At 37.2% G+C, this 24,513-nt stretch overlaps 1 protein-coding gene across 6 annotated transcripts in view; it reads left to right on the top strand.

Moving 5' to 3' along the window:
• LOC135073023 (MOB kinase activator-like 2) overlaps positions 1–22,809 on the top strand; it is a 60,886-nt gene extending 38,077 nt beyond the window's left edge. For 4 of the 6 annotated variants that reach the window (XM_063967020.1, XM_063967021.1, XM_063967016.1 and 1 more), the window contains 4 exons: positions 11,629–11,786; positions 13,575–13,796; positions 14,543–14,739; positions 22,509–22,809. In XM_063967020.1, coding sequence (XP_063823090.1) covers positions 11,629–11,786; positions 13,575–13,796; positions 14,543–14,739; positions 22,509–22,619 — 688 coding nt within the window. In that variant the 3' untranslated portion in view covers positions 22,620–22,809. Of the gene's footprint in view, positions 1–8,203; positions 8,315–8,525; positions 8,953–11,628; positions 11,787–13,574; positions 13,797–14,542; positions 14,740–22,508 lie in introns of those variants that run through there. The other 2 variants (XM_063967019.1, XM_063967018.1) reach the window with 2 other exon arrangements.
• Positions 22,810–24,513: the final 1,704 nt, after the last annotated feature.

Genomic DNA, 24,513 nt, shown 5'->3' with positions numbered 1-24,513 from the left:
GCTTTTGCAAAAGTGAAAATTATTAAGGGACGTTTTAGAATGTTGATATGAAAATAAATCTGAGAATTCAATAACATTTCTTCTATTTTAAAATGAGACGCAACTTGGTAGACAAAGTAGGTACATAAACGACATTGCGACATTCCTTTACCTGGGAAATAAAAATTAGCATACTAAAATCATTCGAAATATTGCATTGTCATAATAAGAAGTTGCAAAAATTTGGCATGTGGCACGATCCCGTTCGTACCACTTTCCACTGTGCGGAAGCGCCGAAAGATCGCGACACCGGCCGTCGGCTCTTCTTTGATTTAGTCGTTCATATGCTTCGTGCGTGATCGGTGTGTTTTCCTATCGTTTAACTACTTTCGAAAGCTTTGTGTTTTGTGTTGTTTTGCTACAATAGCAATGTTTTCTAATTTCGAATATTATGAGATGATGTTGTGTGTGGGTCGAGCTGATGGAAATTTAGTTCAAGCCCGTGAACTTTATCGGGAACAGTTTATCGAAGGTAGACCGGCGGCTGACCAGCGACGGCTTCCGTCGTATCAGTGTTTCCTTGATATGGTGACACGTCTCCATTTTACGGGCTCTTCATCGATCGGGTTCTAGTGGACGCCCGTCCGTGTCGTCACGGGTGATGACGGGTGATGGGATGACGGTCACGTCATCATCATCCGTGAACCATAATTTTGAATGCTTGTTGTTTTGTTAACGACGTGCGTGTAATTTTTTTCTCCGTAGGTATTAAATAATACCTAGTAAATACTAGGCGCACAGAATGTTTTATGAGGCGTGGCCGGGGGCGTGAACATAGAAAGTTGCTCCTGGTCACCCCTGGTCACTCCTGGTAGGACAATGAACCCAAATTAGTGATGGGAATTTTTATAATCGATATTTTTATTTTACATTAATTTACCCGAAATTAGAATATGTCGCTATGATTGTAAGAAATTAACAAGGGACTCTTTATAGACGTTTATTAAACACCCTTCAGTTATTAGGGGTTTTTTTGAAACACCCTGTATATCGTCAATAGATAGACATGCGCCACTACCGCGCCTAACTTTGAGTCTGCTAGCATTTAAAAATACTATTTTCCCTTGTCGTTCAGTTTTCAATCATCCTACTAACCTAACTATTGATTGAACTATACAGGGTGGAAACGTTAAGTGATCGCACTCGATTATGTCTAAACTATACAAGATAATTATCGAAAAACTGATTACTGATTTTAGATTACCCTATTATTATAGTGTGAGTCTTGATAAAGTGTACCTACTAGGGTTTGTACCCGGGTAGTCCCGGAACCGAAAGAACCGGGAAAACCCGGGTTTTTTCGACAGCTTAAGAACCGGGTCAAGAAAATTCAAAACCCGGTTCTTTCGTCACTTTCGGGTTAGGTTTTGCATAGTTACCTAAAAAATTGTTATAGGTATTAGGCATGAGTCGTCACAAGAAAAATTGCGAACGTATAGAGAACCGAAAGATATCAGATTAGCTACTAATAAAGATTACTTATTGTACTTTGTTTTTTTTTTGTGAGATATGTAAATATTTTAAGCATTTTTCTTACATTTTTTTTAAATCACTGGCACATTTTTGTGTGCGCTTACGCTGCGACAGGTTATACAGAATCTAAACCGCTCAAGTTAGACGCTTGAAAGGCATGCAGGTACCTTAGTAAACTTACAAGCTTAGTTACAACAGGATATTGCAAAATTCCCACGGGAACGGGAGTTAGCGGGAAAAAACATTTGTATGAAAAAATCTAAACCGCGTAAGATAGATGAAGGGGGTAAAACGGAATCCACGCGTACGAAGTCGCGGGCGGCCGCTAGTAAAATATAAAAATCTTAAAGGTTAAATAAACATAAAAAAAAATATATTTTATTGTTTTATGAATATACAGCTCGGCCTTAGATCCGGTGAATGTTACTCAGTGGTATTATCTTATTACAACGAAATCGAAAACATCACCTACCGCAGTATTTGCTGGTAAACATTATTTTTTTATTTTCCTACGGGTGCTAGAATCACCAAGTTTCCAGCATGCCACTGGCCGTGGGAGAAGCAGCTTTTCCTCAAGACTACTCTCGCTACCTCAAGAGCCTCCGCTAAAATTGTCGCGGGGCGCGTTTAGTTTCGAAAATGAGTTTATACCGGATGACTGTCATGTATTACTCATCATCATCATCATTTCAGCCATAGGACGTCCACTGCTGAACATAGGCCTCCCCCAATGCTTTCCATGTTGATCGATTGGTAGCGGCCTGCGTCCAGCGCTTTCCTGCTACCTTTACGATGTCGTCGGTCCACCTTGTAGGTGGACGACCCACGCTGCGTTTTCCGTCCGGTACGCGGCCTCCATTCCAGAACCTTTCTGCCCCATCGGCCGTCAGTTCTGCGTACTATGTGCCCTGCCCAATGGAGGCCCCTAGAGTATGACATGAGTGTCAATAAATGCACTAATGAGTAATTAGTATCAACTTTGAAGCAAATCACCACTAAAATAACTTCTTACCCCTTTTTAACATGGTTAGGGGATGCATTTCATTAAAATACGAAACACGTCTTCCATTAATTCTGTTATAGAATGTTTATGCAAAATTTGAAGTAGATTGGACGAAGGAATATCGTTATCCCATACAAACTTTGCTCCCTCTTTTTACCTCCTTAGGGGTAGAATTTTGGAAAATCCTTTCTTATCAGATACGTCATACAAAGAACACACCGTCCAAGTTTCAGGTCTCTACGATCAACGGTTTAGGCTGTGCATTGATCAATCAGTGGCGCGCGCAGTACTTGGTCTTTATTTTGTTGCGATGTTATTTTAAAACTTCGATATCTCCTAAGAGGTGGAGTTGTCGAGTTTTTGCAGAGGTCGAGCTGTCGTAAGGCTTAAGAGTCGTGATACCGTTTGAAGTGAGTTAAAAGTGGTGTGTTGAAAAAAATCGAGTTGTCGCAGGGGTTGAATTTACCCGGGGTCTAGCTGTCGTGACACCGTTTGAAGTAGATTATAAGCGATAATATGTATTTTTTTAGGGTTGATTATGAGCTTTTATTTTTGACTAGCGGCCGCCCGCGACTTTGTACGCGTGGATCCCGTTTTACCCCCTTCATCTATGTATCTTACGCGGTTTAGATTTTTTCATACAATTTTTTTTCCCGGTAACTCCCGTTCAGGTGGGAATTTTGCAATATCCTGTTGTAACTAAGCTTTAAGTTTACTAAGGTACCTGTATGCCAAATTTCAAGCGTCTATATTACGCGGTTTAGATTTTTTCATACAAATGTTTTTTCCCGCTAACTCCCGTTCCCGTGGGAATTATGCAATATCCTGTTGTAACTAAGCTTTAAATTTACTAAGGTACCTGCATGCCAAATTTCAAGCGTCTATCTTACGCGGTTTAGAGTTTTTCATACAAATGTTTTTTCTAGCTAACTCCCGTTACCGTGGGAATTTTGCAATATCCTGTTGTAACTAAGCTTTGAGTTTACTAAGGTACCTGAATGCCAAATTTCAAGCGTCTAACTTAAGCGGTTTAGATTTTTCATACAAAAGGATTTTCCCGCTAATTCCCGTTCCCGTGGGCATTCTTAAGTATCCTATAACCTGCCCAGGAGTATGAAGAATAATTGTACCAAGTTTCGTTAAAATCCGTCGAGTAGTTTTTGTTTCTATAAGGAACATACAGACAGACAGACAGACAGACAGACAAAAATTTTACTGATTGCATTTTTGGCATCAGTATCGATCACTAATCACCCCCTGATAGTTATTTTGAAAATATATTTCATGTACAGAATTGACCTCTCTACAGATTTATTATAAGTATAGATATAACTTTTTTCTGAGACATGTTACAGTTGAACTGTCATATAATAACACTAGTTTACAAAATTTAACTTTTTGTCTGTTGTTGTGAATTTTATGGCTGATATATTGTTCACTTATGACTTGCTTTTTACAAATCTACCCTCAAGAATTTTTGTGCAGCTCGAATTTTTTTGCAAAAACAAAAAGAAAAAATTCATCATTTATACGTATTTAATTGTTAATACCATAGGTTTTTCAGTATATTTTTATTATTTTCATAAGTTTTTGCGGCATGAGTGGTTCAAAGAGAAGTTGTTTAAGTAACCTAAATAATTTTTGCTACAATATGTGGAGAATATGTGAGCATACGCGTCATATGTAGAGCGGCTTTAGCAGGGTTTCTGGGCTAGGAATATGATGTCTGACTATCGCTGGTGCCTGACACGCTATTGCGCTAAGTCCATACATGAGAGAAGAGTACTAAAGATAAGTCTTTAGGACCTCAGTCCTACATTGAGAACCGTTCAGGAGAATCGCCGAAACGACACCGGTTGGCACTCCGCCCACCTGTGCGGGTTAACGATCTACACCGGGATGCTAACAGCTCATAACAATGCTCGTGTCACCGATCAGTCTGCTGCTGGCTGCGTGTGACCTATTTATTATTTTAGTTAAATAGGTGTCAACGTACTACATAATAATATAGTTACAAGTTTAATGGTCGCCTGGCCTAATGGTTTGAGTACCGGGTCTGGGACTACCGGGTATCGAAAGAGAGCCAGTTCGATCCCCGAACAATAAAAACCTAATAATTATTATGTCTGCAAATGTGCAAAACATACATTCATAGTTTTATTAATATCGATCACATAATAATATTTATTTATTAAAGTATATAGTAATTAGGGACATTTTTATAGTTATAGTATGACATACTTATACAGGGTGTTAGGTAAATGGGTATATGAGCCGACACTAGCACATGTTAACATGGTCATATAAATGGTATGGTGAAGTCAGAAAATTGATATCTTCATTTTAATTATTTTAATTTTCACACAAATCAGATTTCATAAAATTTATTTTGTATGAAAATTAAAAAAATTAAAATGATGATATCAAATTTCTGACTTCACCATACCATTTATATGACCATGTTAACATGGGCTAGTGTCGGCTCATATACCCATTTACCTAACACCCTGTATATAGCCTGACCAGGAACATAAAAACCCTGGCATAGAGGCGCGTCAATTGCATTTGATAGTGCAACACTGAGTACAGTCGTACCTGTGTTAAATTAATAGGCTAACTTTATGTATCAGGATTCAGGATTACGGGCTAATTTGATATTTTCATGAATTAACAAAAAAATATTATTATAGGTAACCTGGTTTAAATAAATTAAATGAAAACATCAGTCGAGCTAGTAGGATTTATTTTATTATTCATCAATAATCAAATTCAGAACTTGAATATTCAACTGCAATGTCTACTCATGAACGCTACAAATTCGGTACTTCTTTCCCAATTCCATAAAATTCAACACTTAGAGAGTGACAAAAAACTTTAAAATAGGTAGTTGAAACAAACCGCAGCTAATTTTCATAGTGTACTGTACTATACGATAAACATGTCAGTCAATTTGACACCCTTGTCGGAAAAATTATTCAATGAAAATATTGTCCGAACCCTTATTATTTCTCTTCGACAAATACTTGAACACATTGTGAACCACTTTTATTTCACGACTATAAAATGATTTTAGCAATTTAATTCACAAAATCAATTGCGCACATTTAAAATAAAGTTTGTTTACACTTTGACAGCAATAGACTGACATGCAAGGTGACATGTCAATGAAGTTTTCAGTTACTGTTGCCATTAAAAGAAATTAGTACCATTAGTTTTCCGCAACATGGCGAGGGTTTTTATGTTCCTGGTCAGGCTATAATATACTAGCGGCCGCACCCGACTTCGTACGCGTCGAACCCGTTTTACCGTAGCTGCGCTGCGTAGTTTCGTAAAAAGATTTCTTAGCGGACGTCTACTACACCCTACCCTGGAACCTCCTTTTACCCGACTGCGCCAGAAGGAGGGTTATGTTTTTCGAGTGTGTGTATGTGGGTATGTTTGTTCATTTCTTTGGCACGGCCCTACAGCTACAGCCTAAACGGCTTGACCGATTTTAGCATGAGAGGTGTCGTTAGATTTGTATTAGATTCGTCTTAATCGTGAGAGTGACACTGGCTATATTAAAATTGGAAAACATTAAAATGGCGGACTTTTGGCGCCATAATGCGTTACTTAAAAACATTTTTTTTAGTAGGGGGGCGTCCATAAATTACGTGAGACAATTTTTGCTATATTTCAACCCCCCCACCCCCCTTGGTGAGATTTGGTGAGAATTTGCCTGACCCCCTCCCCCACCCCCTAATCTCACGTGATATTTAAAAAAAAAACTGAAATTTAATAGTTTTGGAGTAATTTAACTGAGAAAGTTTGCATTTACCGTTGTCGCTAACGAGTGCATCAAAAAGATCTATATATAAAGTTTAAGATTTTAGTTCTTGAAAGTATCTGCTAGGGACGCTGTACAATCATCATACATTAATTAATGTATGCCATTTTTACGCAGTCGCTAGCGGATGACGATCGATATAAAGTTGCACTAAGCCCACTGATTACGAATAGATCCAGAAAAACACGTGTAGTGAAGTGACAGCGGTTAGTACTAGGGTCTCATTGTTTTTTTTTACAGAAGTACCTTCTATTTTGATTTAAAAAAAAACTTGTTTTATAACTTTCCTAATTTCGTCATTTATTCTGCATTTTAGTATTCACACATGCAGACGGGAGCATTGTTAGTTTTAGTTGTTTAGACGGTATAGAATAAAATATCATTATCATCATAGAAAACATAATTTTTTAGGGTCCCGTAGTCCTGACAAGGAACCCTTATAGTTTCGATATGTCTGTCTGTCCGAGGTTTTGCTTGCAAAATATTGGCACTAGAGAGCTGTAATTTTGTGGAGGTATATGTATATTAATCACGCCGACAAAACGGTAGAATAAAATTAAAAAAAAAACATTTTTTTAGGGTAGCTCCCCTACATGTAAAGTGGGGATGAATTTTTTTTCATCTTCTACACCATCATGTAGGATATCGTTGGATGACTTGGGGGTTTCAAAGACTATTTTTCGATTTAGAGATCCGTTTGCAAACTATTAAAGTTTAAAATGCCAATTTTTGTTCGAGCAGGGCGTCCCTCTAAAAACTAGACTGTTGGCTTGAAAAATCTGGAAAAATTCATAATAATACTACTTTTTATGAACTTTCAAGAGAACTATAACGGTTAGGGTAGGTCAGTTAGTTTAAGAGTAATAGTCATTTAACTCATGTATTATAAAATTTCATATCTAATAAAAAATCCTTAGAAGAAAATATTAAAAGCGACTTTAGATGAAGTAATTGCTTGCTTCTGAAATATATTTTGTTAACGACGGACAACTACGGAACCCTATACACTGCGCGTGACACGACACGCACTTGGCCAATTTTTTTACTTAAGATTTAAACCTAGTTTTCTGGCAAACTCTATTTCTCTATTTCTTGTGGAAAAAATTACGTGATATTTCCTGAGACCCCCCCTCTCCCCCACGTGAGATTTAGTGAGGTTTTTGTTGACCCCCTCCCCCCCCTAAAAGTCTCACGTAATTTATGGACGCCCCCTAGCTTACGAAAATGTATAGTAGTAAGTACTTAACTAAAAAGATTTGGGTTTTTTTTAAATCTTTTTAGTTAATTTTTACGCAGTTGGGTTTTTTGTTTATTCAATATAAATAAGTTAATTACTTTTTCGGATATCGTGAGCTTGTGTGCTGTACTTCTACTAATAGATAATTTTGTCAACTATCGTATGATATGAAATATTTGCTTATTAGTGGCAAGGTGCCCATGCTGTCGCTTGTTTTTGAAGGAAAAGGTAAATACAAAAAAGTAACTTAAATCCTTGTAATTTGGCGAAAGGTGGGTCAACAAGCCCCAGATTTCAAGTATTTTCGTCGATAAAATTGTCCATAGATCACGCCCTTAAAGAATTATCACTACATTTCCGGACATTATTGTGCCTTCTACCTTTGCGCAAAACACAAACAGCCACGATTGAAGGACATAATATCCATAATTTAAAAATAAATTAATAAAATATGTCAAATACTGCGATAGTCCAGTTTTGAAATAAACAACGTACCTACCTACCTAATTTGTTCACCTTCATCTTTTTATTGCGTGGGTGATAAGTAGCGCACACGCTGTAAGCTAGTGTGCTGGACAGAGACAGCGAGCTCTATCATTGAAGAGGCGCGGGGCGGAGCGCGGGGTGCGCAAGCGTCCATCCATCGTGCGACAGTCGTCATCGCGATGTGCCACGCAGTGGTCCTCGGTGTACTGTTCTCGTTACCTTCCTACCTATATTCGGCTGTCCCATTCAGGTGAGCTCGTTGGTAACCACCACGGCAGCTCCACTTCGTTATTTATCAGTTTATTTATTTGTGAGCTTGTTTGTTACTAGTGTTATTTGTCTTGTGACTATAATGTATTTGGTGTTTGGACTTGTAATTTATCACAAATATAATGTGTTGGAGAAAAATATAATGTTATGGCTGCCAAGGCACTTCTGATAAATACCATAGGTACGTCATCGATATCGAATCGTCACTGACCCTGCTCGGCATTCGAGTCGCGTAAAAGTGTCTCGGGTTTGCCGGGCCTCGGACCGGTCCTAACCCGCTCTTTGTGAATGGCCACTTTCGCATCGCGAGTAATACAAAATGCAGTAGTGGATGAGTCACGACGGCAGTAGTGCGTGTGATTGACATATCAAACGCCGCGGTCACGAGCGATGGCCTCTAAAGGCGGCCACTGCCCGACCTATACGGCTCTACGGCTCGTTACGGAAGCAGACAGTGCCAGATGCGCTGATGTGATCGGATTTCTGGACTCCACGGTATCTGGTACTGGCGTGGGGTAGATTTGGCTTCTGGCACGCGACGCCAATGCCTGGGATGGATCGTTGCCTGGAGGTACTTATGCTGTGGCTGTCCGCGTTCGTCGGTGCAATCTTTGGGAAGTTAGTAGTACCCATTACGCTAGATGCAGCGCACTAGTCACTAACTTGCCACTTCTGACCAGCTTGGGGGATCCGGTATTTTAATATAGGTAACGTCATTCTCCGTCCAGTCGAGTATTTAAAAAATATATTATTAATATTTATTAAATATTAATTATGCTTTATTCAACAAATATTACATTTATTCCAACTAAAAAATATTTATTTATTTATTTGTTTAATATTTGCATACATATTAGTTATTTGTTTCACAATAAAGGCTAGAGGGAACTAAGCCCAAATGGAATAGTAAGCGCAAGAAAAGTAAGCTTGTTCACAGTTCACAGACCACTGGCTTAAGTTTTTTCCACACAAGACAGTTGACGAAGTCAAACACTAGTGAAAATATAAGGATTTCGTTTTTTGCCATTTGTCTACGGAAGACGGAACCCTAAAAACGTAGTAAGATGACGCTCTACCTCTCATTAGACGAAGCTTGTATGAAGAATTGAAGACTTATTTTAGATTGTATGAAGACTATCCATCTAGCTAGACTTTTTTAACCTTAAACGGCAAAAGAGGTTTTTTTTTAGTTTATTTTGGAACAACAAACAATTACACTTATAAATTAAGTATAAATATGGACTTAGAACACATATTATGATAAAAGTATAATCTGGCCCCGTTGTACACACATAGAATAACAAAATATGTGGGCGAAAGATATCTGTATAAAAAAAATTAAAAATACTTAGTGCACAAATTATAATTTTAACATGTCTATCTGTCATAGCTCCTGAACGAGAAGCGATTTTTTTTTTATAAAAGGTAACCTAAGCGCGAGTGTGCTTAGCTTGTTTGCTGTTTAAAAGTTATAGGATTGATAGTGGGGATGGAAAACCTAACAAAAGAAAGAGTATCACATTATAAATTTATTCAATAGGGTCCCGTTTCCACCCTTTGGGTACGGAACCCTAAAAACGGTACCGCTTAAAAATTTAGCGCCCTTTCAAAGGGCAATTTAAGCTACTTAATAAGGAAAGATTACAAAATTAAGTCTAACTCCTAAACGATAAAATCGTAGGAACATACATGGGGGTGATTTGGATACACCTTCTTGATATAAGGAATTTGAACGTTAACTGCCTAGCCACCCTGTATACCTATTCAAACTTTTGTGACGTTTCATAAATTCATAATACATAGGAACGAGTACATATTTGATTTGAAAAGAGAGCAGTCTCTTTAGCAATAAGTCTCGACTCGATCGCTATCCATCATATCAAGCCAGTGGTGATAACGCAATCTTATCGAATGAACTGCAAAAAATATGCTTTGCCATGTCGTACTTATCTGGCACTTGTTTAGGGAATAACACGCATTCATTTAACAACATACTTCTAGGACACTAAGCAAATAAAGCTTAAAAACCTTTTTTTTCGGCCGGGCAGAAATATGTACCTATGTATTTAAAAAAGTATAGTATAAATAAGTAGTAATCTGTTACGGTAAATGTGATAAATTGAAAATTATTGATAATTGCCGGTTATTATGAATAATTACCGACAGTCGCGGTAATTTAATCCCATTTATCAATGATTATTTAATAATGTAAACTTAGTACTAACAAAAAATATCATAAAAGAGAACACTGGCTCGTGTAGAGCGCTCGTGTACAGCAGACATACATTTTGAACGTTTTGATACTATTACCAGGCCTGGCACACTCCGCGCGGTACATCCGATAATCACCTACAGCGAAGCGCCCCGCCGGCGGGTATTATATCAGTCGAGTGTCACGCGCGCGCCCGTCAGGACGCTGGCGTGCGTTGTAGTATGATTATAATTCTATGATCGAAGTATTATTTAAAAATGGACATAAAGAGAAAGAAATATTGTGCGGCGTTCGGGTGTTTAAATTCGAAAAGAAATCTACCGGGTTCATCTTTTTTTTTTCGCTTCCCAAAGATGCTGAAAGGTATGTTGGCCATGTAGGTAATCAATAATTCTTAGGATAGTAGAGGAACCTAACCTACCATGACTACTGCTCAGAATTCGTTCGTTCGTTTCAGCCAAATGACGTCCACTGCTGGACAAAGGCCTCTCCCAAGGTTTTCCATAATGAATGCATACTTACCTACATACGTACCTCATTACAAATAAGTAGATTAATTATTTTTTCACTAGACAGCAACCCTAACAGCGTAAGAAGAGTTCAGAGGTACGCGATAGAAAGAGACAAAACTTGTAGGTGAATAAAATTGTAGGTACGTAGTGCTGTGCGAGCTGAATTCCACTGTATCGCGTCGTAGCAAGACTCGCATTTATTTAAATCGTTTTGCGGAGTAATCCTTCTGTACCTGTACTATTACTTATTCTGTGCTATTACTTATTCTGTGCTTTGGGCTAGTGGACGCGCTGTGTGAAATTGTCCAAAAATATTTATTGATTTATTATATTTTTGTAGATTATGTACGATTTGATTTTCGATTCCCTTGATTAATCGAAACCGAAGCTGAAGAACCTAGCTGTATCTCTTTAGGACGCTCCTTTTTGACAGGAGAAAGTGTGATGCTCAGATGATTGAGCCTGACACTAATAAATTGTTTAAAAATTTGTAGATTAGTTTAAAAAATAAATGATGATTGCGTCGTGTCGAATGCGCGGCGGTGTTAAAGCACGCACTTGTGGTTGCAGGAAGGCGCGGCGCAAGGAGCGCGAGGGCGAGAGCGCCGGCGACCCCAAGCTGTACCTGCAGGAGGCGCTGCTGGAGCGCAAGCTGCCCGACATCGACATGCGCCAGCTCGTCGAGCTGCCGCACGGGCTCGACTACAATGAGTGGCTCGCCTCGCACAGTACGTCTCTTTCTCACTCCCTTTTTTACCGTGGAAAATGTATTAAATTTCACACGCGCCTCTGTGGTCAGGCGACGGGTTACGTGGGACCCTGCCAGAATAGCAGGGCCTACCTACCCACTGAAATAACCACGAATGGTCATCTTTTTTTATTTCGTTTTATTATTACACTAGTTCTTTCAATTCACTAAGGCAGGGGTGTCCAAACTAGATAAATAAAATACTGGTAATAATAATATCGTTATTTATTATCTACTTTTTCATTAATTTGTCTTTTGGCCCGCGGGTCATAGTTGGACAGCCCTGCACTAAGGCGATTGAACGTTTCAGAGTAGGTGTGACTCTAGAAACGTAAGACCAGGACTTTGGGTAGCAGGTGTCGATATTATGTAATAGTATTACAGTAATACTGTCGATAAATGAACGATTTAATATATTTTTTAAGATTATTAGCAATTTGTATTGCCCAAATTACTAATACCTCGTGTTAAGCTAAATAAGCTTGTGTTATGAGTGGGCTCACCACGATAGTCGAGTGGCGGTGGGATTCGAACCCGCGTTCCTCGGATCTCGAGTCGGCCACTCCGATCCCTTCACCGTTCGGCTATCGTGGCTATTATCTGGATAGTTGCCAGCTGTCTTACATATTTTTTCTGTACGATACAATTCAGCGCGGCAGAAATTACTTTTTGGAATTTGGATTGATAATACGATTACACCACAATCACTATGCCTGATTGCTATTATCAATCCTAATCAAAATCTGTCCTTCAACTGCCTTTCAATCGTGTTTTTCGCAATACACAATACAATAAACACCTGTTCCATATAAAAACTTGTAACGTCTGTTATGTTTGTATTTTCTAACTCTAACGAAAAAAGATGTGTTTATACAATAATGCCACGGCCATGGCATTGATCGAACTGCTTCCCAAAATGTAGCGTATAGAAAGCTTGTCTTGTCTTGATGACACGGAATCGACCATTTGATCAATGCTCGTTTGACCTCGATAACGGTAATGCGTCCACCGCACCGTTTCCTATCTTATCTAAACACTTTTCAATTAGATTTTGTAATGGAGGTAATAAATTAATAATTAGGGATAGGCCGAAATTCGGTTCAGATGCCGAACATTCGGCACAAGAAAAATAATACTTACTTGCACTATTTTGACTGAAAAAAAAATAGAATAGAATTACTGTAAAATAAAATTATGTCTTACTCTGGTCATTTATTTTAGTGAGAAACGTCAATTTAAAAAGGATGGCGTGAAATTAAGTATCGCTAAGCCGCTTTTTTATGTTCTACCGAATTTAGTCGGTTAAACGACCATTACTAATATGTATGCCCTTTTGAAATAGGGCTCGAATTTTTGCTAGAACATTGTATAACAGCCAGCTTTAACCAAAGGGGTGTTTTCGCTATTCAAAGTAATGCCTTTCCAAAGACTAAAATTATTGTAATTTAATTACTCACCAATGAGGGTTTTCGCGAATGAAAGATCCGCTAGATGGCGGGACGTGGATGTGGGGTCTGACTGCTGCGTGCTTGGTGGATTTTGACATATCTGTCAATGTCATGTCAAAATAACCAATCATGTAGCATTTGGACCTCGCGTCTACGTATTGCCATCTGGCGGATTTTTCATTCGCGAAAACCCTCATTAGTTAAGTACATAGGCCAATAACAGGTCGCGCGTCCTGCCTGTCATTGGCCTATGATCGCGTCGGCAGGGCGGCCGCGGCGATAACAATTCGATAACAACTGACTATCGCTATCGTTCGCAGCGTTGGCGCTGTTCGAGCACGTGAACCTGCTGTACGGCACGGTGTCGGAGTTCTGCACGCCGGCCTCGTGCGCCGACATGACGGGCCCGGGCGGCCGCACCTACGCCTGGTACGACGAGCGCGGCAAGAAGTCGCGCGTCGCCGCCCCGCAGTACGTCGACTACGTCATGACCTACACCCAGAAGACCGTCAACGATGAGACTGTCTTCCCCACCAAATATGGTAAGTCATTCCCTTCATCATCATCATCTCAGCCATAGGACGTCCACTGCTGAACATAGGCTTCCCCCAATGCTTTCCATGTTGCCCGGTTGGTAGCTAGCAGCCTGCGACCAGCGCCTTCCTGCTACATTTAAGATGTCGTCGGTCCACCTTGTGGGTGGACGTCCCACGCTGCGTTTTCCGGTACGCGGCCTCCATTCCAGAACCTTGCTGCCCCATCGGCCGTCAAGTCATTCCCTTATTCGGCGTTATTTTGAAAACCGCTGGAAAGATTTAAAAGTAATTATATTAGTTCTCTTTTGCATTCGGCTTTATCCCCTTTCTCGAAAACGAGTTTATTCAGAGTTTTCTATGATGTCCCTTCTTAATGGACTGGGAAGATCCAACTAAATTAAATGAAAAAGATGTAATTCAATTTTTACCAGTATTTTTTTGACACTTAAGAACGACGAAAATAAAATTAAAGGGGCACTTTACAATATGTCTCGTTACCATTTGGGTCCTACTAGCGCTTAAAGACAAACATAATTGTGGCAAGTGCTGAGAAGAAACACCGGAACAAAGTTACCTCACCAGTCATAATAAAAAAACCCTACCTATAGCCAAATTCAAATACATTAAATATGTGCTGACTGAACTGACCACGCATCCTTGTCATTAATATAATGCACAATAAACGCAGTGTCCCAGTGGTTTTGTTGTGTGCCGCTGCCGCGTCGTTGATATGGTGACGGTTCGGCTTCCAGCGAACGAGTTCCCGGGCGCGTTCGAGGGCGTGGTGCGGCGCGTGGTGCGCCTGCTGTTCCACGTGGTGGCGCACATGTACGCGGCGCACTTCCGCGAGCTCGCGCTGCTGCGTCTGCACGCGCACCTGCACCTCACCTTCGCGCACCTCACCGCGCTGCACCGCCGCTACTCGCTGCTGGACCACAAGGAGACAGACGTGAGTCGCGCGGCCGATGCCGCGATGGCCGATCATATCGACATGAAGCCGATGTACTCCGTTCGATTGATGCGATGGAGAAGTTTCCATTTCATTTCCATTAATCTTTGAAAATTAAAATTTTACTTAAATGTTTACACAGGTGCAAAATAATCATGAAAATATTTCTACAAATAAATAAATTTTAGGGCTTTAAAATTGCATAATTGAAAAATATGCGAACGCATCAGCGTGTGGCGTTACGTAGACCCTTCTTAAGGCTGAATATCGTACAGCAAACTGGCATCATAAAGAGCTCATTTATTCATGTGATTAAACGTAACCAGATTAAGAGCGTTGTAGCAAAAAGTTGGCGTTCGAATTTTAGGTTTTTATTGCTTGACGTCGCGTAGTGAGTGCGCAAACTGCATTTATCTGTACAATTTCAACGCTGCGTCGACTAAACGATCTTAATCCGTAGTTGTATCGTACCTAAGACAGTACATCATACATAATAATAAAGAAATAATGTATAATTTACCTATTTGATTTTTTCTCAGATCAGACTTTTAGCAAAATCAAGTTACGTAATTAATGTATTTTTTACACTAGTAAATCCCTCGACAAGTTTTTAATCTTTAAATTGAGTAAAGTAATAAGTTGATGGGTTTGAAAGAATTTATGTTTTAGTTTATCTTTTTTACAGCATCAAAAGCTTGTTTATGAAAAATATTTACTATTTAAATTTTACTTTTGACTTTTTAGTTTTTATGATGCGGGATGGAAAAATTAAAATTTATTCTGATTTTGTGACGTTTCCGCACATAAATATGGATAGGTTAAATAAATAGAATGAAATGTATGAAAACGAGCGTGCCATTTTTTAAACGTTATCTATAATATCTGTGTCCATCAAAGAGCTCGTAACTAAACATCGTAAGCGCCATTCACATTATTATCTAAAAGTTAATAATAAATATTTAGTTTTTGTAAATCTAAACAAGTCAGGAACAAGTTTAAACACTCATTATGTTTAAATAATTTAAATTGAAATGTTTCTCAGTAAGTGAATTATTGTTAATTCTTATGAGAAATAAAGTTCTTAAACCGTAAACCGTCAGGAAATCAAAGAGGTAAATACTGATATCATTGTGATTTTATAGAATTTATTATTATAAACCACGGTCGTATAATGCTAAAAAATCAGAGGTAACTTTTTTATCCATAGAGCAAAATTTATCTAATCGTGTTTTTAAACAGTTATCCCATTAGGTACACATGCGTTCTGTAATACAAACCCATCAAAAACAATACTTGTCAAAAAACCAAGTCTCACTACTCAGTTGTTCTACGGTAAAAAGTTGTGAGATCCATGTAATACCAAGTCCAGTCCAGGAAATCATTAACGTTTTACATAAATATATTGACTTGGCCATCGCATGAAAACACGTGTAAATTAAATTATTTAGTGCGAAATGAAACGAAATTTTGCATGCCTGTGTAGACATGCAAAATTTCAGCTCAATGGGAAAACGGGAAGTAAATAAATTTTAAGTTGCAAGATTTTACAACTCCAGATGTCAAAGAAAATAAAAGCTTGTAGATAGCTTTACAAAGAAAAGAAAGATTTATGAAGAAAATAAAAAGTACTGTCTACGATACATTTGTTAGGCCGTGTTGCTCCGTCTTACTTTAACATTGACATCAAAATTTTGGATGTCAAAAATCTGTCTAACATAAAACACCGGTTATTGTCAGTTAGGGTCAAAGTTAGGTGGTGCATCTCAGCCTTAGTGTATTTTAATTAAATTTAATACAAATAAGGATGACGAAAATAATCGACAAGTGATCTCACTCGAATTTTTCTTATAGTAGGTATACAAGATGTCGAACAAATGGTTACTTACTGAAAAAGTGCTTCATGAGACCTAGCAAACGGCATCAATAATATGTTTAAGAACGAACTGAATCTATTCAAAAAACCTATATTTCCAGCTTTCATACATTTAATACAGTTACAAACAAACACGAAATCAATGGTTTCTGAGAATTCTGAGTGCCTTAATGCCGTCCCCTTTATCTGTTTATTTAGTATTTATTTATTAGTATCTCTTGATGATATTGTAGCAAGTTAAACCTAAAATCATGTTTTAAATAAGAATGCAATTTACGAGTTTGTTGTTTGATTATTATATATTACTCAATTAAAAATTTAAATTTAAAAAATTAACACTTATAATATGGCTGGCGGCATACATTTAGTATGAAATTCGGAAACATTGAATTTTCGCATAGATCCAGTTTATTCTTTGACCTATTTATTGTTATTGTTTTAAAGAGCTCATGAAGCACTTACAGGAACAGTAAACAGTTTCTCGATATCTTGTATAATTAAAAATCAAGTGAAATCACTTATCGTTTCCACCCTGTACGTATACTTTTAAAAATAAAGTCATTTTATACGTTCATTTGTATAAGTATCTACAATACAAATACCTAACCAACTTAGTTGACGTTTCATAAAACTATTTGTGTAAGTGTCATCGAGCGACCGCAGGTGGATTTGCCATTTACCTAACCTACCCCTTTATTACTAAATGTTTAATATCAGATGAATAGTTACGCACCAATTTCTTTCATTCAGTCGTCAGTAATTGAACTTTCGGAAAAACATGACGAAGCATTGTGTGACCATACAGACGCTATTCAACTTTTATTAGTAAGGAAGAGTATATTTTATGTTGGTAGAAACACAATAGCATAGACTAATGTTTTGACACCCTGTTAAAATTTTTATTAGTCATTTATTTTTTCCTGACCAAGCAGATACCATAATAATATCTTTTGTCTATTCTACCCATATTCTGTAAGTAAAATAATAAAAAGTTTGAAAAGAAAGAAATTACAAGTCCGATTTACCTAAACAAATAAATTAAAAATACTTGCGGATCAAAAGTACTCAATCATACTACAATTTACGAAAAAATCACGCGTGACGCATATACGTCAGTGGGCAGTCAACTGACATAGACCCGGCGTCTACGGGTGCCAAAGCACGACTGATTTATGCCATTTGATGCACCCGATTTTATAGTATTTTCAAATTAATTTTTCATTTGAAGATTGAAGATAGATATTTTTTCTTCTTCACACAATAATAGTACTATGTTTCTTCTTAAGTATAAAGTAGTTTATGTTGCCAAATGACTTTTAGATTATGAGATGTGACCTGTTTTCTTGCAGGAATTTTCTCGAATTTTGACTATCTTAGACATGATAAAAATGCATTTTAATGAATTAAACATCAAAATTTTCTCAATACACTTTCTTCTTCAGGGTATGCTTATTCTAATGAATACATTCTATCTTCTTACTTAGAAATAAATTTGTTGTAATATTAGTTCAAAGTTGTGCCTTCGCGAGTTACCTGGAAATCGGGCTTTCGAAATTCGCTGTTTTTGTAGGCAAAAATCCAATTTGAACGAGATTTTGTCAATAGACATTCCGTAAAAACGTATGATAATTACGATGATATAAGTCAAAAGAAGCTATAACAATAAATTATATGACTAAAATCATTTCGAAATCTGCCAAATTCTCGATTTCTGCATGAAAAATGTGACAACGCTCTTAACCACCAGGCAACTGATTAATAACGTCAACGTGATTGACAAACAAGAGGTATAGTTTTCCAACATTGGACCGTCTCATTTATGACATTGTCAGGAGGGCTCGATCCCATGGAGTATGGACACGATAAAAAATTCTACTTCGAATTCGATTTAAAAAAAAATGATGATAATGGATTGCCAATAATCCTAAAATATCTCTAGCTTCTTTTCTTTCCAATGATATATCACACGTTGTAATTAGATATTGAAATTTGTTAAAAATTCAAAGTTTATGGGAGAAAATGGAGTACCTAATAATACAAAAATTATCCATATTATTACTCCATTTTCTTCCATAAACTTTGAATTTTTAATCAATTTCAATATCTAATTACTACGTGTGACATATCATTGGAAAGAAGAGAAAGTAGAGATATTTTTAAGATCATTGGCAATCCAATATCACCATTAGATTTTTTTTTAAATCGAATTCGAACTTGAATTTTTTATCGTGGTTTGTACTTTTGTTGAACTTTGGCGACTCGTAACTAGTTATTCAATCATTTTCTGGATCTGAAATTTATTTTATTGGACTAAAGGTTTATTCTATATTAGTATAAAAAAAAAATCGGTTAAAATCATGCGAGAAAAGAAATTTAAGCAATTTTTAGGTCAAATTTCGGAAAAATCTGAAAAAAGTAAAAAATTGACGTATCTTCTATACAAAAGTTATAGAAAGTAAGGTTCAATAATTAGCAAATGACCTCCTCTATACGCGTATTAGCTATGGCGGGTTCAGTTTCAGTCATCCTGTATACATACAGGGTGTCCCAAAAACAATGGATAACCATGTAACCATCGATAGGCCTCGCCATGGTCTCCCTAACGTCCAATTTTGACCCCAGTAAAAATATCACCGTTTTCAAGATTTTTAAGTTTTAGTGCATTTTTGGAAAATTGCCACCTGCGATTACTTTTTCTCGTGCCATTTCTACAAATGAGGATACTTTTTAATCTAGTTTTTTTCCTTATCACAAGGGATAGTTGGGCTATCAAAAGAAAAGATTAAAGTTCAACAAACTAGTTTAAAAGTATGAAAATTTTAAGAAATTGCAGAGAAGAAGGAAAAATTAATTCATTGTCTTGCTCCTTTGAATTGCCATCGTGTAAAAAAAATGTAGGAAGACCATCGTGCCCATTACCTTAAAAACTTCCTTGGTTAATTGAGATTCTAAAAAGGTATCACAAGCGTATGTATCCTGTATTATTTTTATCTTATGGCTACTTGAATAGCAACTAGTATGAAAACTGCAAAAATGAGTTTTTCTCGTAATAGTTTAACTAGGACTGCATAGTGGCATTAAATACAAATGGATAATTTTTAGAGTAGGAATTTTGATAAAGCAACATTTTATCATCATCATCATCATCATTTCAGCCATAGGACGTCCACTGCTGAACATAGGCCTGTACGCCAATGATTTTCATAATGAACGCTTGGTAGCGGCCTGCATCCAGCACCTTCCTGCTTACCTTTATGAGGTCGTCGGTCCACTTTGTAGGTGGACGTCCTACGATGCGCTTTCCGGTACGTAGCCTCCACTTGAACCCTGTTGCCCCATTGGCCGTCCGTTCTGCGTTTTTGTGATTACTTATTTTTTGTTTTACACCTTATAAATGTGCCTATAGATAGATGCCTGTGATGATACACGGCTCGGAAACGTGGATTTTTTTGCACAGCGTGCTAAGGAAGGGGCTATGCTCGGGTTTCTTTACGAAACCGTATCAGAAATTAGGAGACCTGTAAACGAACTAAAGTCGCTGACATAGCCCGACGGATCAGCATGCTGAAGTGGCAAAGGGCAAGGCACAGTAGTTCGCAGAACTGAGGCAGCAGGGTTCAAGTGGAGGCTACGTACCGGAGAGCGCATCGTAGGACGTCCACCTACAAAGTGGACCGACGACCTCATAAAGATAAGCAGGAAGGTGCTGTATACAGGCCGCTACCAAGCGGTCATTATGAAAAGCATTAGGGTACAGGCCTATGTTCAGCAGTGGACGTCCTACGGCTGAAATGATGATTATGATGATGATAAAATGTTGCTTTATCAAAATTCCTACGCTAAAAGTTATCCATTTGTATTTAATGCCACTATGCAGTCCTAGTTTAACTATTACGAGAAAAACTCATTTTTGCAGTTTTTATACTAGTTGCTATTCAAGTAGCCATAAGATAAAAATAATACAGGATACATACGCTTGTGATACCTTTTTAGAATCTCAATTAACCAAGGATGTTTTTAAGGTAATGGGCACGATGGTCTTCCTACATTTTTTTTACACGATGGCTGATCAAAAGTGCAAGACAATGAATTAATTTTTCCTTCTCTTCTGCAATTTGTTAAAATTTTCATACTTTCAAACTAGTTTGTTGAACTTTGATCTTTTCTTTTGATAGCCCAACTATCCCTTGTGATAAGGAAAAAAACTAGATTGAAAAGTATCCTCATTTGTAGAAATGGCATGAGAAAAAGTAATCGCAGGTGGCAATTTTCTAAAAATGCACAAAAACTTAAAAATCTTGAAATCGGTGATATTTTTACTGGGGTCAAAAATTGACGTTAGGGAGATCATGGCAAGGCCTATCGATGGTTACAGGGTTATCCATTGTTTTTGGGACACCCTGTATAATAGGATATACATACATATATACTTCTTAGTTTAAAAGTTATTATTACGTTTTCTTTATAGCAAGCAATTGAAAGAAAAAAATATTTTTTTTAAATAAAAATAAAACAGATATTTTTTGACATTTGTTTCGTCCATAAAAATAGGTCTAGTTTCACCTTTTTACCTATTTTCATATGTGCACTTTATCAAGACTCATACTGTTTAAAAAAAATCGTACTTCGTTGTGTCCAACTGATTCTGAGATTTGGCATTTGGCTAAACGTTATCCTGGCAAAAACTCAAATAAATCTGAAACCTTGGCCCAATTATAGTTTTTAAAAAAGAGGTCAAAAATTTTTCGAGTTTTTTTTTAAGTTTTTATAGATTTATTTTCTTCGGATTACTTATTGTAAACAAAACGTAATAACTTTTAAACTAAGAGGTATGTCCTGATAAAATAAAAATAATAATGCTAAACAACAGGCGATACTAAAAAAATACATAAAATACTCAGAAAATGGCAGATTTTTTTTCAAAAAGTATATTTTTTATTATTTGTTGTCATTTTCTGAGTATTTTGTGTATTTTTTAGTATCCCCTGTTATTTAGCATTATTACTGTTTTTATTTTGGTGGTGACTGAGTTTGTTCCGGCGTTTCTTTTCAGCACTTGCCATAATATTATGTTTGTCTCGAAGCGCTGGTAGGGCCCAAAAGATAAGGAGACATGTAAAGTGCCCCATAAGGGCTACCTTTTCTTTTTTATTATTTACTATATTTTGTCGTTCATAAGTGCCACTTGTGGTCTAAACTGAATAAATATTTTTGATTTTTTTTTAATTTTTCATCAAAATCCGTTCAGTAGTTTTTGCGTGAAAGAGTACAGAGACAAACATCCAGAAATCCACACAAACTTTAGCATTTATAATATTAGTAAGATGACACTCAGAAATAATGTGGCTTTCTATTGGTAAATGAATTTTTAAAATCGGTTTGTAGATCCCGAGATAACCCCTTACAATTTGACAAATATACAAACACAGAAACTTTACCTCATAATATTAGTATAGATTAAATGATTTCATATTAATCACATTTACCAAATTATGAGATAATTATTTACAATACCGGTAATTATGAAGAATTTTCACATTTATCACATTTACCGTAACAGTCAAACTAAAATAATAATATAATTTTCCAAATAATTACACGAAATTATTTTATCATCATTGTACCAGGTTTTAAAAGCAAATAAAATTATTTTATTTGATTTGAAATACGTATTGAGAAAAACGGTCTTCTTCCAGCTGTGGACGTCATTCGGCAATCTTAAAATAATTGCCGTTCGTTCATTTGTCTCGTCGCTAATTTGTGAAGGTTTAGGGAAAGTCTAAATGCCGAGAAAATAGCGGTGGTGGTACTTAGGTAGGGTTGGTTAAAATGTAATTAATTACATTGTGTGAGCTTATTCTTATTACCAAATAATAATCAGCTTCGGTGGTTTCAGGTGCTGCGCGACCTGGAGGTGGCCTTGCGGCTGACGGAGGCGGGCGGCGAGGACGAGGCGTCGCCGCGGCGGCGCTCGCCCGTGGTGACGCAGCCGCTGGCCACGGCGTGACGCCCCCGCCCCCGCCCGCTCCATGCGTCCGACCGCACCAAGTGTCGACGAGTTGTTAATTCTATTGTAAATATTTCGATCTGTTAAGTAGTTTTAGGTGATTACGTTTAGTTTGTACTATGATTTGTGATTGCTTCGGTTGTAAATAAAAGTGATATTTGTTTAACTAATAAACCGAGAGCTTTATTGACTTTCTTTATTTCATCTGACATGCTAGCAAATCCTCAATGACTAGCTTATTTTCTGGTTCCTGCTTCCTGAGCCGGGCATGTTTAGGATATTAATAAATTAATGGTAACTATTTTACCACTTCGTTTTTTTTAAAACCCAATAAATCTGTCGTCCTGGATTAACCTCCAGGTTTATTATCTTAACAATTTTTTCAAAATAATTGAATTGCGGGTAGGGGGAAATGTTAAACATTGTCAAGGGTTTCGCAAGATTGATTCCTTAAAATAATGATATAAAACGGTATTTCGAAGGTACAGGGCCATACACTATTGGTATGGTCTTAATATTTATTTTTCTCAGAATCTCTGAACACTTCAAACATTGGATTGTGGGTATATGTACAATTCTACAAATAAATCCTAGTGTGAAACTCATATTCTTTTTGGTAACACCTGTCCATCAAAGGTAACAATTTACCATTATTTTCATTTTTAAGGTTCCGTAGTCCTGACAAAGAAATAACCATTATAGTTTCGTTATGTCCGTCTTGTCAGTTTGTCTGTCTGTCCGCCCGAGGTTTTGCTTGGAAACTGTTGGCACTAAAGCTAGAGAGCTGTAATTTTATGGAGGTATGTACTTTATTAGTCACGCCGACAAAGTGGTAAAGCCTGGTCCGTGAGCACGTAGAATTTTGTCCAATGACCCCAAGCTACCCATCCTTATCGCTCGTGCGTAATTATATTGCTGTCGCGACTGTGCTACGGGCGGCCAGTGAGTGTGCGAGCGCGACAGCAATATAATTACGCGCGAGCGATAAGGATGGGTAGCTTGGGGTCATTGGAGAAAATTCTACGTGCTCACGGACCAGGCTTTAGAATAAAAATTTGAAAAAAAATAAAATTTTTTTTTTGGGGTAAGTACCTAGCACATGTAAAGTGGGTGTGATGTCAAAGTCAAAGTCAAAGTCAAAATTTCTTTATTTGTTTGGACTAATAAATAGTTCTTACAAATCGTCATTTTGCTCTTAAGGAGCCTCTACATGTCTCATAATCTTTTTACCCTACCAGCGCTTCGAGACCAACATTTGGCAAGTGCTGAGAAGAAGCGCCGCAACAAACTCAGTCACCACTGTCTGCCGGTTAATATAAATAAATAGAAATAGTAGTAGTAGGTACATTCGATTCAGGAGCAGTTCACTGAATTTACCATGCATTCTTGTATGGTGTATCTTATAAGAATGGGTATACAAGATTGCGTGGTATATTAAACAAGGTAGTGAATTGAGTGATGATTTTGTTTTTCATTTTCTACTCCATTGTGTGGGTTTAGGGGTTTCTAAAAACACTCCCATTAAAATTTTAAGAAACACTTGAAACATAAAAATAATGCTGGTTTTTAAATTGTTCAATGATACAACAAAAACTAGACCATAAAAGGTATTAATATCAATAAAAGCATAATTTTTTACTTTATTTTTAACGTTTCAAGTGTTTCTAAGAGATTTAAATGGGAGTTTTTGGTAAACTTTTTGATGTCAACTTATTGCTTACTTTTTTAGCTGTCGAACCAATTCACTCTTATATGTAGGTCCTGTACATCGGTACATTTTGCTAAATAAATGAATCTACCACTAACCAAAGTTAGTTCGTTTAAAATTTTTTTCGAAGTCAATTTCAATTTTTTTACTGATTCGTGGTCAGAATAAGCTACTTTTAATCAACTC

Source organism: Ostrinia nubilalis, chromosome 7 (assembly GCF_963855985.1).
Source record: "Ostrinia nubilalis chromosome 7, ilOstNubi1.1, whole genome shotgun sequence".
Taxonomy (NCBI): domain Eukaryota; kingdom Metazoa; phylum Arthropoda; class Insecta; order Lepidoptera; family Crambidae; genus Ostrinia; species Ostrinia nubilalis.
The sequence above is the reverse complement of the archived record's forward strand: the minus strand, read 5'-3'. Positions and strand labels throughout refer to the sequence as shown.